This window comes from Molossus molossus, unplaced genomic scaffold, assembly GCF_014108415.1.
Source record: "Molossus molossus isolate mMolMol1 unplaced genomic scaffold, mMolMol1.p scaffold_m16_p_17, whole genome shotgun sequence".
Lineage (NCBI taxonomy): Eukaryota > Metazoa > Chordata > Mammalia > Chiroptera > Molossidae > Molossus > Molossus molossus.
Genome location: NW_023425352.1, coordinates 6,294,485 through 6,313,189, shown reverse-complemented (window position 1 = coordinate 6,313,189; position 18,705 = coordinate 6,294,485). Strand labels below are relative to the sequence as shown.

Genomic DNA, 18,705 nt, shown 5'->3' with positions numbered 1-18,705 from the left:
AAAATCAATCACCAATGAAGCCGTATATACAGGGTGGGGCAAAAGTAGGTTTCCAGTTGTTCATCTGGAAAACACAAGAATTAATAAATACAAGAACAAACTCTACAGTGCTCACGACGGTAAGCCTATCTTGTCCCACCCTGTAGAGTCGGCCGTGCTCACGTGGGGACCAGGAGGACGCCACTGAGGACCGGGATGCTCTGCTCACCACCCCAGGCCACCAGGCTGCAGCATGGCCTCGGAGGGCTCCGCCTGCCCAGAGCCAAGTGGGACGGGGAAGCGCCCCTCCAGCAGGACAGGGCAGCACCTAACTCGGCGAGGCAAGAGGAATTTCAATCAGATGCCTTTCTACGCACACATATGCGTGCACGCGCGTGCACACGCACAGGCACACGGTGAATTTATCCGCAGCTTGAGGACCAAGTCACACCAATCCCACACATGCCCCTTTCCAAACAAAGGGGTCAGAGTGATGCTTCCTGCAGCCAGAATAACCCGGGGGCCGAAAACTGACCAAGACGTTACAGATGAAGGAAATGAGAGATTAACATCCCTCGTGAACTTGAATGCATAAATCCCAGACACAATAGCGAATTTAAACCAGTAACATGTGAACACACACACTCCCACATTATCCAGTAAGTGGTATAGCCCAGCATTTCAAGATCGGTTTAAAAATCCTATAATTGACTTTACCACACTTAAAGAATAAAGGGAAAAAAATATCACGTCGACACGTGTCCAACCACCACTTATGAAATTCAAACAGCCCTGGCCGGTTTGGCTCAGCGGTTAAAGCATCGGCCTGCGGTCCTGAGAGACCCGGGTTCGGTTCCCGCTAAGGGCACGTACCTCGGTTGCAGTTTGTCCCCGGCCCTGGTCGGTCATGCGGGTGGCAGCCCCTCGATGTGTCCCTTTCACATCGATGTTTCTCTCTCTCTCTCTGGTCCTCTCTCTCCCTCCCACTCTACCTGAACAAAAAATGGAAAAATGTCTCGGGTGAGGATTAAAAAGAAAAAAAAAAAAAGTCGACATGTGTCCGAACACCACTTGATGAAATTCAGACAGACAGGAGACATCCTTGGCCTGAAGAAGAACCTGGGATGCCCGGCAAAGGCCCTGGCCCCCTGACTGGTGCATGCTGGATGCTGCCCCTCCGGGACCGAGGGGGAGGTCCACCGTCACGACCGTATGCCTCGTGCTGGGCGACTCCAGCCAGCAGGGAGGATGTCGAGACAAAAGGCACGGGGATCCCAAAGAAAGGGGCACCTGTCTTCAGTCACAGACATCGATCGGGTTTCTGCACAGGAAATCTCAGGGAAGCTGCAAGGCCCTTCCTAGGACTGGTGAGTGGATTCAGTGCGATGGTAGAAGGTACGATCAACACACAAACATCCGTGGTCAGATCCCAGCCGCAACGAGAGGCGCTTTAAAAGGATGCAGAATACCGGCCACGATTTAGAAATCAGATTTACAAAGACAGGCAGGATGTCCATGCTGGGAACACAGGACTGCCGAGAAAAATGAAAAACTAAACTGCAGAGACAAACTGTAGTCATGAACCGGAAAATTCATGAAAAAGACGTCAACCCTTCCCAAATTGACAGAGAGGCCATGAGCTCCCAAGCAAAATACCAGTGTGCATTTTTCCCCTGCAGAAATTAAAACCTTGATTGTAAAGGTACTAGGGAAAATTAAGATACCTAGAAGCCAAAACAATCTTTTTTTCCTTAAAAAAAAAAAAGAAGTCAGAGACTCAGGTTACCTTGATCCAAGACTTGTCCCAGAGTGACGCGATCGAGTCAGCACTGCTGACACAGAGCAGAACAAGACACCTGAACCGTCCCGATGTGTCTGACCCGCGCACGGTGCTCAGTCTATTTTTGTCCAAGGCACCAAGGCGATTCGAGGCAACTTGTCGCTCCTGACGATGCTGGAACCAAGTAACGGCGTGGAGGAGGTTAACTGAGTGCCTCATGGCAAAGGAATTCAGGATGAGGCTCGAGGATCCCAACACAAAGGTCTAAAATGAAGAAGCTTTTAAAAGAATTTCTAGGAAAATATATGTGTGTAATTACATTAGGCAAGATTTTTAAAGACAAAAAATGCTAAACAAAGGAAAAGACCTTTAAGTGGGACTTTCTCAAAATTAAAAACTTCTACCCATTAAAAGACTACTAGAAAATAAAAACACAAGCCTCCAGCTGTGAGAAATTATTATACATACATTGGTTAAACAACCTGTAGCCAGAACAAATCAGTAAGAAACAAGACAACGCCAATTAAAAATGGGCCAAAGACTCGCAGACGCCTCTCGGTGAAAAGGCAGGAAAGGTCAATAAGGGGTTCAGAACAGGCCATCAAGAAACTGCAAATTAGAACCTCAACAAGCGAGCGCTTCGTGCGCACTAGAACCTGAAACGTTAACAACGAACAGGAGTGCTGGTGAGAGCACCGGCCACTGCAACGCAGGCATTTCCGCTGGAAATGGTGCGGCGAGGGGGTCATTTCTTGTGAGGTCAGACACATTTGCCATGCAACCCCCACACCTGACTCCAGGGAAACAGAAACACGTCCAGAAAGACGCAGGAACACGGATATTCACAGTTTTACGCATAGTAGCTGAAAATCGGACCACTCGCATGTCCACCAACAATCAGACGAGTCGTGCTCTCTTCCTAGAGCAAACGCCTCGGCAACGAGAAGGAATGAACTGCTCACTGGTACGCTCATCCCGGGTGAACCTCAGACCACGGTGGAGCCACAGGATCCAACACAGAAGAGCCCGCTGCCAGACACCGATACGAAGCTGAAGAACAAGGGAAACGAATCCTTGTGATGGAAATCAGAGTGCTGGACGCCACCAGGGAGTGGGGACCCAATGAAAGGAGCACAGGGGACTTTGGGGAGTGTTTCATATCTCTGTTTGGGTTGGTGGTTACACGGTTGTACACCACTGTGCAAACTCATTGTACACTTAAACATCTAAGGATTTTATTCCAATTTTCGTTAATTCCGAGTATTCATCCAGACTTTTATGCTATTCTCTCAATGTCCCTCCTCAAAATTAACCATGCATACACATATGTATATCTATAAACACATGAGTGTGCGTGTGTATGTGTACATATGTGTGTGTGTATATACCATACTGTTGGGCGTCCCCTGCAATCTATTTCCCGGCTCTTCCTTACACATGGGAACCCTATACACATGGGAACTTTAGCCGATACATGACCATCCAGCACTCCTGCCAGCCTGCTGTGGGCAGGGGACAGTTCTAGCCAATGAGATGACAGAAATGTGAGATGACAGAAATGTGAGCTGCCCCCTCTGCAGAGGGAGGCGGAGTCCTTCCTTCCTGTCTGCTGCCTGGACTGAGGGGCTGGCTGGCACCGGAGGCTGGCCTGGGGCAAAGACCACAGCCAGGTGTGCAGAGGAAAGCTAGGAGGTAGTCACAGTCCGAGTGCCCACTGGGCCCCTGGAGCCCACCTGCGCCGAGACCCACAGCTGCACCCACTGAAGCCGCTATTGGGAGGGCCCGTGTCCACAGCTGAACCGAATCCTAACCTGATTCACAAGCACTGAAACTCCGGACTAAACCTCCTCCCTCCTTCTCCAGATCCATCCAACTCAACATCTCTTCTAAAGCCTGTTTCCTTTTCCTCCTTTCTCTTCCCCAAAACTCACTGTAAAGAGTGGTTTTAAACACCTCCCCTCAAAAAAAAAAACAACTCAGCACCATTTCTGTGACGTTTTGTGCAGCTGAAACCGCTAGGAACACTGTGGCGAGTCTCCCTCCGAGTTACCCGGGGCCCGTCTGCACACACCAGCCGGTCCTGGCGGAGAGGAGGATCACACTGCTCACGGGTTTGCTTATTTTTTGTCTTCAGAAAGACTATTGATTGCAACACGGTGCTCGACAGGAACATCGACGGCGGAGGCAGAGGTGGTATTTATCACGGAGCCGGTGTCCATTATAGCGGTGCCTGACAGGGGGCCAGTAAAATCAATTTTTATGTTGCTTATGTATTTTCTTTATCTAATGTTCTTGGCATTGTGTTTATTAGCCAGTTAACAAACACGGAGCCTGGAAGCGGGCGGCTTTCCCCTCCCCCGTCTTGACCCAGCGCCTCACGATCAATGCACGGAGGGAATCGGATGTTACAGTTCAGAACAAAACGTTCAGGAGCACTTTACATGCTTATGCCTTTGCAATTAGAGAAACAAGGTGGAATCGTTCCCAAAAGTGAAACGGGTCCAGTTGGAAAAGGTGTCCCTGACGCTGTGCTCAAGGGGATTTCAGGCCCCGCCTCCCCAGCCACACAGACACAGCGGCAGCTGGAGGCCAAGGAGCTCCTGGCTGAGCCCCTCAAGGACATGAGTATGACTCTCACCTGGGCCACTGGACAGGGATGAGTCCAATTTAAAAAATCAAGGTTAAGCACGCAGCCGGGCACCGAATTTCCAGAGCAATCCCCACGTGCTTGCGTTCGAGAATCAGCGTCTGAGGGTCATCACCAAGCAACGCCTCTGCACATGTACTCGCATCAAACCCCTGGGAGCTCCCGGTTCAAGGGTGTGTCTCTGTGCTTAATCACAGGGGAGGCGGCTCAGGCAAGCAGCACAGGTGCCGAAAGTGAAGGACACGCACCTCGGCTCATTTCTGTGACCGCACAGCCCCGTGTTGCCCCACGAGCGCCGGAAAGCGGGCAGGAACCTCGCTAGGTCCCGCTGCGTTGAGCCCCCCAGAGAGGAGGTCACCCAGGAGCCACTCACCCAGCGTCTGGCGTCTTCCTGCCGAGCAGCCTGAGCCCATGCAGACCCTGCTCACAGCCGGAGATCTGGATCTGCCCCACGGGGCTGGCCACGGTGGCGCACCTCACGTCGCAGGGCCCGTCCATCCTCCCGCGCACCTGGAGAGACAATGTTGCAGCGTGTGAGAAAGTGTACGGGGCAGAGTCGGTCACTCGGGGAGCACAACAGAAACCCCATTTTTTAAGACATGAAACGTTTCCCAAAGTGCTTTCCCCGGTTTTGGGATTTGCTCACGTGTCAATTTTACCATAGAATTACTGAGGACAGAACGTGAGCGGCATTGCCTGGGGAGCACCCAGGAGCACTCATTATCTTCAAGCTGTTATCACCCCCCCCCCCCGCCTTCTATTTCAATTCGCTGGAGGCTGAGGACCCCCTTTGGAGCAGCACCTGGAACCGAGGTGCCCCTGCTGCAACAGCAGTTAAACAGTCCCCAACGTTCTCATGAAAGAACTGAAGACAACACATATTTGTTTTGTTTGAATCCTCACCCGAGGACATTTTTACATTTCTCTTCAGATAGAGTGGGAGAGAGAGAGCGCGTGAAAAAACATCGATGAGACACACACATGGCTCGGTTGCCTCCCGCATGACCCTGACCAGGGCTGGGGCTCGAACCTGCAACCGAGGTACAAGCCCTTGACCGGAATTGAACCCGAGACTCTCTGGTCTGAGGGCCAATGCTCAAACCGCTGAGCCAAACCGGCCAGGGGAAGACAAACCATATTTGGAATAAAGCACGTTCCAAGATAAAGTATTCTAACATGAACCACGGGACCAGCCTGCGGCCAGGAGGGGGTCGGGAGGCGCAAGCAGCTGGAATAAAACCCTCTTGCCTTGGAAAGCTTCACGCTACATCCAGACAAACATACAAATGCTTAAAAAGACCTTACGATGTACCTTCCATGTTAGTTTCGATAGATGTTAACTTACGTCAACATGGCAAAGGCTTAAAGGGAAGCAGAGACCCACTAACAGCAGGGAAAAGCCAGTGAGGGGGTTTGAGCGAGTTGGTATTTTATAAAAAGCAGTCTTTCTCCAGGGAGGCAAGAAGTCTGGAACCCAACAGAGGGTGGTGGGGTGACTACCTGGACTGGCCGGCACCGACCGCAGCCTCGAGCTCCGCGCCAGCCCAGCCCCAGCGCCCCTTCTTATAACCTGCCGCTTCCCAGAGCTCCGCCTCCAAGCCAGTCAGGACAAACTGACACAGCTGGACTGAATGCCCGTCAAGACCCCGTGCGCTCCTGACCGAGCTGACTGCTCCTCCCCCCATCCCTCCTTCTTTGTGGAAACATCCAATGGCCTTGTCCCAAGCCGTCACCCTGCATGGATCCCTCCCACGTGGCGCGTTTCGGGGAAGGCCCTCCCATCCATCATCCAGCCGTGCCCCCTGAAGCAGTGTTACCCCAGGGTCCTCCTTCCCGGCCACCAGCCTCCCCGCCCCACCCGCACACACTGCTTCTCAGCGAGCCCTGGGTCTCATCATTTCGGCTTGTACACGCTGTCCTCCACGAGACCTCCCATTAACTCTCACCTACAGGAGGAAGGACTCCTTGGGGCCCTCATCACACCTGGGCTCTTCCACCTCCTCACCCCCACCCAACAAGTCAATTGCTAATTACTCGAGGGGCCACGGCCATCAGCAAGCTGCAGCCCCTGGGCCAAGCCCACGGGCTGCCTGGTTCGGTAGAGCCTTGGTGGGACCAGCCACGCGCCTTGTCTGCACACTGGCCGTGGCTGCTTCACCTTCCCGTGGCAGAGATGACTGCCTGGGACAGAGACAGCATGGCCCCGAAATGCTGGCCACGCGGCCCTCCACTGAAAGGGTCGGCCAAACCCTTCACGGTCCAGGCACCACACCCTTTCTACAGCGTCCTCTGGGTCCGGCAGTCCCACGTCCTCGGCACCCCTCATACGCAGCCTTGACACTGCTGTCCCCTCAGTCGGACTGTCCTCTCCCTGCCCGTCCAGCCTGCACCACAAGGCCTGGCATCTGCTGGACTGTGAACCCCCACGAGCCCCCGAGGGCCTGTCACCGGTGCCCAGCCTGTGTCCCACCTGCTCCTAATACCACACATCAGTTGCCAAAGCCAAAGCAGACAGGCACACCGACACCCCCGAAGAGGTCAAACAGCCTTCCCCAAACCACGGCATGCATGAGCAGTACTGAGATTCCATCCGAAGCCCCCGGGCCGCCTTGTCCAACTCCCCACTTTCCGTGCACGCTGACGGGTCTGAGCCGGCTCCTCTCCAGGTCCCTGTGGGTGCACACGGGACTGTGCTAGGGAACCTCAGCGGTTCACCTGCCGTCAGAGCCGCTCTGACACCTCCCACCCCCGCATGCCCACCTTCTCGGGCACGTGGGCCTGCGGGGTAGAAACCAGGCTTCTGAGAGGGTGCTCCCCTCCACTGCTCTGGGGGACTAGGGGCCCCACCACGGCCTGCCATGTTCCGTCTGGGCCACAGTGCCCTTCCCTGCAGGATAAAGGACACCCGACTCGCGGGGTCAGCACAGCACCAGCCTGAACGTGTGTAAAGACCTGGCAGGGGGAAGGACTTGGGGTTCGTTACCCCAGCCACAACGGACATTTTAACCAAATGACCTTGGCCTTTGATCTTGTCCCCCAGGGTGCTCTCCTCTCCTCTGCAAAATCTTATCCAACGGCTTCAAAATCTGATCATTCTTCAAAGGCAGATGGCCACCCATTCTCCCAGCCCCCTGGGGGCCTCCCCTCATTTCTTGGGGCCATAATCAACAGCTGTGATCTGGGGACATTTCCCATCCCCCTGAGCCTCTGGCAGGTGCTGGGGCAGGACACTGCTACCACAAGTCAGGGACCCCCTGAAGGCAGACTTGTCGCACACAGTGCTGAGCTGGATGATCCGTGTGTCCACCACCCAGGCTAAGGGTCCAGCGCTCCATTTTCCAAAGCGTGTTCCCAGAAGAGTGCTCAGGAAGGGTTCCGGGGGCCAGTGAGCAGCCTGGCCGCACCGCCCCTCCTGGGACCTCTCAGCCCACATGTTGGCATGTTAAAGGTCGAGCAGTCTTGCAGCAAAGCCAGCTTATGTTTGCTTACGTAGCTTGGTAAACAGGTGCCCCACGACCGTGCCTCCCACCAGGTTCCTGCTCCTAAGTGCGGGCCCCCGACGGGCCCGAGGCCATTTCTCAGCTGACCCGGGCTCAGGAGACCTGGCACGGGCCCCAGACCTGGAGCCTGACAAGCCACAAGGCCCCCCTTTCAGGCGGGGCTCCTAATGGCAGGCATCAAAAGCGGAGGCTGGCTAATTTAAGCACAAAAGCAATTTACTGAAAGCCTGTTCCATAACTCACAGAACTTCTGGGAAGGCTGAAGAAGCAGGCTCAGAAAACTGTCGGAGCCACGGCTGGCCACAGTCCAACCACAGCCACCACCAAGCCTCAGGAAACATCTGTGGGGACAGCCAGGGACTGCAGGCATGCAGCTGCCACTGTTGCCACCGTTGCCCCTGGAAACAGGATGTTGCAGCCACCATCAATTCCCCGCTGCCCGGCCTCCCTGTCACTTGCCTCTGATTCAAGGCCCAGGCAGGAGCCCAGAGCTGGCTCGAGGGCCAAGCCGGCGCACGCCGGTGCCGAGTGGCAGGGGACGGCTGCCAGGAGAGGAGGGCTTTGCCCACGTCAGCCCTTGAAGGAGGACGGGGACCCAGCACTGCTGCAGAAATTCAGGCTGGCACATGCCCCAGCCAGAGGAAAGAGAGGATGTTCCATGTCCACTCCCCTTCCCAGGGCTCAATTTTCTCATCAATAAAGGAGGAATAATGACACTGAGTCTGCCACCCTCACCGGGCTGTCCTATGGCCCAGATGGAGAACACAGGGAAAGCGGTGCCTGGGCTGGTGGGCAGGCAGGCCGGCAGGACAAGGACCTTTGTCCTCCACATCCAACCCTCACCCACTCCGGGCGCCGCCAGGGAGACAGATCTGAGTGTGGGGGAGGGGCCGGCAGCAGGTCAGGGGGGTGAAGAAGGTGACTGAGGATGCAGGGTACAAGGGTCTGCCTGTTGGACTTGGGCCAGCGGCCAGGTTCTGACCCCAGGCAGCACTGGCTGAACCTGGAGGCTGGGAGCCTGGAATGTGGTGGGGAAGGGCGGCCAGCCAACCTCGGCGTGGCCTGAGCTGGAACGGCTGTCTCGAGACCAAACAGCGCCCAGCACACCACACCTGCACTTCGAGCTGAGCACAGGAGGCTGACGCCTGGCCTGCCCACTGCTGCCCCTGTGCCCAGCGCCACATGCCCGGCAACATGGCACTGTCCCTGGTCTGAGCTCACGCCAGAATCAGGCTTCCCTAATCGTGGGAATGACCAGCTCTGTGGCCCTGCAGGGCCACCGAAACCACAGGTCACCCTGAGTCAAGCACAGAGCAAGGGAGGCTCTGTCCACATCATACCCTGGACCAAAACCGAGCCATCAGCCTGAAATTGGACTAACTGCAAGTACCAAATCTGATTTCGAGTGAGCGGCACATGTCACTTCCGGCCACATCCAGTCAGCCAGTCATTTAGTGATGTGACGGGAGTGGCATCTTAGACTCCCTGACTGGTTAAGTAGAATTAAAATCGAACCCACTTCAGTTCCCCCGACATGAGGACTCACTGGGCGCCCTCTCGGGGCCTCTGACTTTCTGAGCCCACAGCAGCAGCATCACCCACTGACGGCTCCTCTGCCAAACAAAGAAAAGCAGCAATTTTAACACAATGTTCTATCGACCCTGCCAGAAACGGACTTTGAGGCTCCGCAGAAAGCTGTGCAGAAAGTTCCTCCCTGTTGGCGACGGGTGTCTGGCACGGTGTCCTTCCACAGGCGGACGTAAAAGTCAGGTGAACGCTGAATCCTAACATGTCACAGATAAGGGCCCTGGACGGGAGCGCTGGGCGTTTGGCGTGGCGGGCAGCGTGTGCGGACGGGAAGCCCAGGCAGAAACGGCAGGCATGTCTGGCACAGGTGCCAGGCTGGCAGAGGGGTGGGGGAGCCTGCAGACAGCAGCAGGGGCCCGCAGAGGCTGGAAACCGGGCAGCAAGCAGAGCGCAGCTCAATAGCAGACAAGTGCACCGGGGAGGCAGCGAGTCTCGGCGCAGGCTGGTGGGAGGCACCACTTAGAAGGCAACAAAGCCAAACACACACGGGGCTGGCCACGGACACGGTGGCACAAAGCAGCAACGGGACTCGGAGCTGTGTTAGGACAACAGCCCCTGCCCTGACACCCGCACTGCAGCACCCCCACACTCCAGGCACCAACCCACCACTGGGCTCCGAGGACAAAATCCCACCAGGCTCCTCACCCCCCAATACCAAGCCAGAGAAGGCCACCGGCCTGACCCTGAGAAGTCAGCCAAGCAGGGAGAGACTGCAGGTCACCTGCTAAGACTCCAGTGCTCAAGAGAGAGCCCCAGGCATCTGGGGAACCGAGAAGGCGGCCAGGTCATAGGAGGGAGGCCCCATGTCAGAGGAGGCGGCTGCGGCAGCTTCTGGAGCGGGAAGGACCAAGTGTGGGGGACGGGGTTGGGAGGGCAGGTGGTGACACCGATGTCCCCAAGAAAGTCCCCATCCGAGGCAGAGAAAGGGCCCTCTGTTTCTAGAACCTCGTCTGTGACAGACGGGCTCCGAGTGTGCACAGATTCTGGGGCGACCCGCATGGGGGGCTGCCTCCCTGGCCAAACAAGGAGAGAAACCATTCATTCATTCATTCATTCATTCACTCATTCATTCATTTTTCCCCCTTTATTGATTTTAGAGAGAGAGGAAGTGAGAGGGAGAGAAAGACAGAAACATCAATGAGAGAGAATGTCAACTGGCCGCCTCCTGCACGCCCCCACTGGAGATCAGGCCCACAACCTGGGCATGTGCCCTGACCGGGAATCAAACCGGCGACCTCTTGGTGCAGGGTCGACACTCAACCACTGAGCCACACTGGCCGGAAGAGGAGACAAGCCATTTCAAACCCAGCCATCGAGTGCTCCTGAGCATAGCTGTGTAGGGGAGGCAGCCGCGGGACCCTCAGGCAGAGGGCGGGACCCTCAGGCAGAGGGCAGGACCCTCAGGCAGAGGGCGGGACCCTCAGGCAGAGGGCGGGACCCTCAGGCAGAGGACGTGCCCAAGCAGAGCGAGGCGTCTGAACTTGGAACCCAGCGCTCAGTAGCTGTAGATCAGATGAAGGTCCCAGGGAGGCTCCCACAGGCCAGTTCCTGATGTGCCAACAGCTGTGACCTGCTCACACTGTGAACCAGGCTCCATAGCCCCGCCCCTCAGGTGGCGCTGGCGCCGCCCACCTGGCTTTCACAGGGACGCCACAGGCCGCATTGGGCACACTGAGGGGTTCAACTGTCCCCCACTCTCCCAGAGCACAAACCCCACCACCCTCGGCCCTGCCACAGCAGAAGTGACGCCCAGCTCCCTGCATCGTTGTATGGCTGCCACCTAAAGCCACAAGAACGGCTGGCGTTAACTGGTGGCAGAGAAAAATGGGTTTTCCATGCCTATTTGGAGACCTCTGAAAATATGAAGTGAATTTGTTTCATCTCGCTTTGAACATGAATGGCGTTTCATGTCTGAACTAAGCAGCTGGCGCCAGAGGCCGGCTCCCACCCGACAAAAATCGCGAACCCAGAGGCAGAGCTGTGTTCCTCCTCCTCCGCGAGGCGCGCCGAGCAGCTGCCCTTCCAGAACCCTCCTTGCCACTCTGTGCTCTTCCCCGTTGCCAGCACCGGAACCCACGCACGACAACGCCGGAAGGGTCCGAGGGGACACGGCCTGCCTCCTACAAGAGCGGCCAGCAGGCGCCCAGACATTTGCCTGGTTGCGGGCGCGGGCAGAGCGAGCTGACACGGCTCGCTGTCCGGCTCTCGGGCTCAGTGCGCAAGCCCTGGTGGGCACCCGTTCACACGGCACAGTGAATGCGGTTAGATGGGGACCCCATCGGGCCCACCGGGACCTCGGAGCCATGCAGCGGACAGCCAGGAAAACCCCACCGGGGATGCCAATCAAATGTCCCCTTCGGAGAGGCCTACAGACCATCCTGAGGTAGGTGGCTGCCAGGATCCATGGGCCCAGATACTGCCCGTCCCCCTTCCCGTCCTTCCCTCCCCCATTTCCCTGGCTCGTTCTGCAAGAGGGCAAGGTGCGCAATTGTAGAGAGATCAGAAGTGAGGAGCAAGGGCACCCGGGGTGAGGAGCAGGGGCACCTGGGCACCCGGGGTGAGGAGCAGGGGCACCTGGGCACCCGGGGTGAGGAGCAGGGGCACCTGGGCACCCGGGGTGAGGAGCAGGGGCACCTGGGCACCCGGGGTAGGAGCAGGGGCACCTGGGCACCCGGGGTAGGAGCAGGGGCACCTGGGCACCTGGGGTGAGGAGCAGGGGCATCTGGACACCCGGGGTAGGAGCAGGGGCACCTGGGCACCCGGGGTAGGAGCAGGGGCACCTGAACACGTGCAATGATCAGGGGTTAGGGATGCAGGACAAATCCAGCTCACCATTGGGGGTCTTTGTACAGCCCATGGGTTCAGAATGGTTTTTATATTTTTAAATGGCTGAAAAGAGTCTAAATAAAAATACGTCCTGATGTGACAATGACATGGAATTCAAGTTCCGAGTCCACACACAGTCTCGCCGGAGCGCAGCCAGGCCCGTCCCGCCTGAGCACAGCCAGGCCCGTCCCGCATGAGCACAGCCAGGCCCGTCCCGCATCGTCTGCGGCGGCCTGAGGGTAGTTGTGACCGAACCCTACAGCCCAGAGACAGAAGTGTTCCCATCCAGCCCACTGCAGGAAGCTGGCCACCGCTGACCTAAGGGCGTGCACAGTGACCATCAGGTGTCCCAGGTCTGTGCTACCCGATCTTTCTCCCCACCCGCTGGGGAGCAACTCCGAAGGCCTCTCTGACCCAGTGCTTGCCCCCCTGTCTGACACCACCTCACCGCGGGTCCAAACGCTGGGGTTTCAGGAGCCCGTGCTGGGGAAGGCCTGCCCAGCATGCCGAGTGCGGGGCCGGGCAACGCCGAGGGCTGCAGCCCGAGGTCCTCCTCGTCCCTCGGTTCCACCACGAAGGCCTTTCGGTGTGATTTATGACGGGGTGTCCTTACGTTCCAGACACGCTCTGGCAGCTGAGACGAGGGCCTTGATGGCCCAAGGCTCTTGGGGGGACAGACGCCGTCCCCACAACAAGGCCGAGCTGCCAACAGAACCCGCGCTGCTTCTGAGCGATTAATGCGAGGCAGGAAATTTTATGCTCCAAATTAGTTACATTCTGCCCAGAACCTATCAGTGTCTTGATAACTTGAACATATAATTCTATACCTTTTACTCTTTAAACAATAATTCAATCTAATCCTGCGGCTGAAGCCAAGATTTCCAGACTGAAAGTGCACTTCCCATTTGATTAAATACTAATAAATGCAAGAATAAAATACCAGTCCTTTATCTTACAGTGAATTCTTCAAAAACCATATACTCTAAGAATTAATTATTTCTCTAGAGAAGGGGACAGGTTCTTCCCCTCAAAGACAGTTTAGTAGTCTCAAAGTCTTAATTAGAACAGTTAAAACATAATTTATAGTAGTCCAGGTCTTACATAAAAATGACATCATCGTCCAGGTTCTTTGACTCTAAGTGACCCACCAGTTGGAAGGTCCTCAGGTGGGGTGTCCGAACAGCCAGTGATGGGACAACACCACATACAGATCTGTGAGCCCCCCACGTACAGGTCTCTGACCCCCACATACAGATCTGTGACCCCCCCACCCCACCCCCCACGTATAGGTCTTTGACGTGGTGAGTTGGGGCAATGAAATAAGGCAGGTGAGTCGGGGTAATGAAAACCAGGAAATGCAGATGCCCTTTGGCCTTCTATCCACATGTATGGTACTTGAAAATGGATGAAATATTTTCACATATTTCATCCCTTGCAAAGTAAACAGTGAAATGCGACCATAGGAGGATGGTGAAGCTCCTGGGGTCGGAGACTTGACTTGTTGTCTCTGGTTGTGACCAGAACAGAGCCAGGGCGATGGCATGGACCCTCCCGCAGCGCTGCCCAGGCTGAGGGGCAGTGTCCAGGGGGGTGTCACATTCTGTGACTTCGGGGACTCAGCACAGGCACCTGCCCTGGCTATAGGGGGCGCTCCCTCCCGTGGGAGGTTCAGGGCTGAAACCCACAGAGACGTGGGCATGGCAGCGGTGTGCCAGGATCACATGCCATCTGCACCCTCTGAACAGGGTCCATCCTCACTGCAAGGAACAAAGAAACCACCCACCATGGACAGACACTGGCCCTCCGTCCCGCCCACCTGCGGGGTACAGCTCACCTGCTGGGACCAGCACGGCCCCAGCGGCCCCAGCATGCATTGCATTGAGGAAGCAGCCTGGGCCACATGACTCCTCTCATCAAAGACAGGACACGTCACACCTGCAGGCAGGCACCTGCTGTCGGTCAGCATCTCTGAATCCCGCTCCTCCTATGGGGCTGAGCTGTCCCAGTGCCCTGTCCCCAAGTCCCTGCCGAGCTGGCAGCAGAGAGGGGCAGGGCCAACCCTGTCTCTCCCCGGGGCCATCAGCTGCACCCCAGGAACTGAGAGAGCTCAGGTAACTCTGTGCCACACCCAGCAGAATCCTTCCAGAGCACTAAGGGCAGGACACAGGGCGAGGCCAGCTCTGGGGACCAGGGACTGGCTGACTGGGTTCAAGAGCGGATGATGGAATCAGGTTAAACCAGGTGAATTTGAGTGGTTTAAATGAAAATGTAACGTTTAATATAGAAAAATCATTTTTGCTCAAGTTATAAGATTTGAGACGCTTGTTATACACATGGAGAACACATACATAGAATCCACATTTACACAGAATCTATGCTTCAATAAAAACTAAGACCAACTCATCACCAGTTCATCTACCAATGACACAATGACTAAGAATTGTGCAAATATTTTTCCTCAGAAATAGGGATTACTGCAAAATAATACGTAAGCTACACCCAATCTGTGTTCAGATAATTGATTGATGGCATCATATCTCTCTCATGTGTTCCCACTTCCAAGAGGAAAACTTCTACAGCATATTTCAAAAACTAACAAAAGTGGAAAATTTTGAGATTATTACTACAAAATTTAGCTGGCACATTTTCTCTAAACTACAGCAGGACACATTCATCAAACAACAGCCACAGATGAAAATCTCACGGATCTATGATGTTCATTTCAAAGGTAACCTGAGTTAGGAGAGACATCCAGACTGTCACAGAATGAAGAAGCTTTGATAATTAACTACTCCTTGAAATGCTAAGAACCTGAGCAATTAGCGAGCAGACGAACACTAAATGTCTTTCTAAAGGAGCTCTTAAAGGGATACTGCCCACTTCTGCAGGGCACGCCCAGGACCTGGAACACTGCCCACGTGCCGGGGGCGGAGCCCAGTCGGGAGTTTGGGAGCATCTGCCCTAAAGCCAGAAAACACACAAACTTCCTCCTTCAGTACCCACAGGCCCCCTGATGAAACGTGGAGCCCCACCTTCCCTTGCTTGACAATGTCCTTTACAAAGTCAGACTGTTTTCCTTCCCTACACAGGATGGTTTCTAGAATGGCTTGTGGTCCCAGAGGGTCTGAAGAAGACAACACCTGATGTAGCTCCCTCACTCAGGGACCACCCTGTGCTCCTCTGGCCCCCTGCCCAGGGGTGGCTTCTAAGGGTCAGGTCCAGGAGACTCGGGGGGAGGGGGGGGCACACAGAGCCAGTGAGCGGGGGTCTTGGATACAACATCCCATACATTCCTTTGTTTAAAAGTTATCAAATATACTTTTTTATTGTGGCAAAATACATATCATATACACATCAATTAACAAGTGTACCAATCAGTATCATCAAATACATTCAAATGTTGTATGACCATCACTACCACCTACCTATACCCACAACTATCTTACCATCCCCGAGAAACTGTCCCATTAAACACAAATGCCCCTTGTACCCAGACCAGCCCCTGGCAACGGCCACTACACTTTCTGTCTCTTGGAAACCGACGCTCCAGGTGCTGCATTTAAGTAGAGCGCTCTAGCACTAGCCCTTCTGTGACGGGCGTATTTGACTCAGCATAATGTCAAAAAGGTCCCTCCACGGTGTAGTGTGTGTCAGCATTTCCTTCCTCTAAAGACTGAATTATATTCCATTGTACGATGGACCATATTTTGGGGTTTATCCGTTCCTTCCTTGATGGACACCTGCGTTATCGCCAACACCCGACTATCGGGAATAACATTGCTATGGCCATTGGCGTACTGATATTGGTTGGATTCTTTGGGGTATATGCTTGGGAGGGGACTCACCTGGTCATATGGTCATTCTACGTTGAACTTTTCAAAGAACCTCCAGAGCAGCAGCTGCACCGTCTGACATCTCCACCAACAGTGTACCAGGGTTTAATTCTGCTATATCCTCGCCACCACTTGTTATAAAAATGATCAAATATATTTCTCATTCAGGACTCTGAGTGGGACAGACTATAATTCAACAATTATTTTTTTTTGCATCACTAATCCAAAACTCAACCTAATTACGGGACAAATCTCCCGACAATTCCTGCATTTCCTGTGTGCAGGTCTGTGTATTCTTCTCTAGTCCTTGCAAGAGCTTAGGCACCTCCATTGTTCTGAAGACAAACGTCCTGAAGCTCGAAAACATGACAGTGACTTTTCCAGAGCTACTTTTCCTGAGTGACTTCCAGAGTGACTTTTCCAGAGCTACATGGTGGGAGCCAGGGACGGACTTGTTTGACTCTAGAGTGCTGACCATACTCTGGCGGGGGTTCATTTCAACATGAGCTTATTAATTACGCACTGAATTAACACGTAACAGAAAAAAAAATACAATGACCATAAACTTGTTTCCACTGGAATGCCTCAGGACAAGGCGAAAGCAAGTGTTCACAGTAGAACTGAGTGGACCGAAGACAACATGAAGCGAGCATTCCTGCCGACGTCCATGGCCCGTGCAACGCGAAGGGCGGAGCAAAGGCGGCTCGAGTGAAGGGAAGCTGGCCACCGCTGCTGACGGCCACCGCTGGCTGCCCTCGGCCACAGGTCTGGGAGCGCAGAACTGGGGCCTCGTTTCCTTCGGCCCCCGAGGCCTGGCACATGGTATCGCACAGCACACACTCAGTAAATTGAACTCACTGTCCCTTCTCGCCAGCCGCACACCCAGGACGGAGCCTGCCTTAAATCCTTGACCTGGGAAGACAGCAGCCAGACCCAGGCCCAGTGAGGAGAGGCGGGGCGGCCCTGGGGAGGACAGCACCCCAGGAGAGCTCTCTCCCCGGGCAGTCCCATCTCAGGGGCCCAGAGCCTCCATCAACCATCTGCCAGCCTGCTTGTAAGCTGGGGCCTGATCCCCAATTATCTCCGAGAAGGTCTCCGACCCACTCTCAAAGATGGACAGCCAGGTGAGTGTGGTGTTGTTACACAAACAGTCAAGCCGAAAGCTAAGTCGATCGATTTGGACGCCGTCACAGCTCCAGCCACGAAGCAGCTCACAGCTTCACCCCTGGCCGGCGCTGAGCCCTCCTACCGAAGACTTGGTACCTCGTTCCCTGCCCTCTTCCCCGTGCCTAACCCTCTCCTCCAGTTCCTACGTAGTTCGCATTTTCACACGCGTGTACATTTCTGTTAACCTCTGAAATTCTTCCTGGGCACATGGCTGATGCAGATCAATAACATTACTAAACTAACTGAATAACCAGCCAGTCGATGATTCATGGGGAGCTTTCGCTGTCGGCCCTGTTTGCACTGTGCCCCGTATTTCACCCATGCTCACACGTCGATTCCAGGGTCTTCCTCGAGACACGTGGTTTCCTACAAAAGCCACGGATTTTCGACAACCGCATCACATTCTAGCCTCTATGAAATATCCAATACACGTCTCCCAGGAATCGTTGCTGCGGCACAGAGTATCAGGGTTTCCTTTCCTGGCTGACCCCCGCCAGGCAGCTCCTGGGGTCTTCTGGCCACAGCACAGGGCACCTACTGGGCTTGCAGGACATGCTGAGGGGCTTCCTGGGCTGGCTCCGGCCCTGCGGAGATGGGCGCACAGAGGCCTCCGATGCGTGCACTGGGCAGGCCAGGGGCGCCTGTCTACCCTCCCTGCCAACACTTAAGCCCAGCAGTTCTGCCCATCACCCCGAAATGGTGTCCAGTTTGGGGGATGCCCAGACCCTCTCTTCTTCTTTAACTGCTGGCTCTGAGCAACTTAGTGTCACACTTTCATTAAAAAAAAAAAGCTAGTAGACCAGAGGAGCTTTTTAATTCTTAAAACTTAGATTGAAAAAAAATTTTTTTTAAATATTGTATGTGCATATTTCAATGAAGCAAGCAACTTTATATTCCAGAATCATATATAACCAAGGAAGAGCTAAACAGACAATAGTTAGAGAAATAAATTGTCTGGCAGAGTAGAATTACTTTTCTAAAGTCACCTCTGGTTAAATTGGAAACATAATGTAGCAACTATTGCATCTCTAAAGCATTCTGTGGTAGAATTTTAGCTGAAAATTTGGTCATTCTATCCATTTTAAACAACTTAGAACTAAAACAATTAACTCCTATTACTGTAAAATATTTTCTACGTAGTGAAACATAACTTTTTCTACAGAAATAACTTGAGAGCACAAAGAAATGTTTACGTGGTGGGCAAACACAAGGAGACAGAGCCAACAAGGGTGAGTAGGGTCCGCAGGTATATGCAGCCCCTGGGATGCGCTCTGTACAGAAGACGCAATTTTGAATGTGGTCTCGAAGGGCCGGGACCACCATGCGAATCACCTGAACAACAGCCAGCCCACTGTGGGGATGCAATAAAAATTAAACCATCATGAG

At 54.3% G+C, this 18,705-nt stretch overlaps 1 protein-coding gene across 1 annotated transcript in view; it reads right to left on the bottom strand.

Moving 5' to 3' along the window:
* MGMT (O-6-methylguanine-DNA methyltransferase) overlaps positions 1-18,705 on the bottom strand; it is a 224,784-nt gene that overhangs the window by 174,269 nt on the left and 31,810 nt on the right. The window contains exon 2 of the mRNA XM_036265402.1: positions 4,780-4,916. Within this exon, the coding sequence (XP_036121295.1) occupies positions 4,780-4,904 (125 nt within the window). The 5' untranslated portion in view covers positions 4,905-4,916. The remainder of the gene's footprint in view (positions 1-4,779; positions 4,917-18,705) is intronic.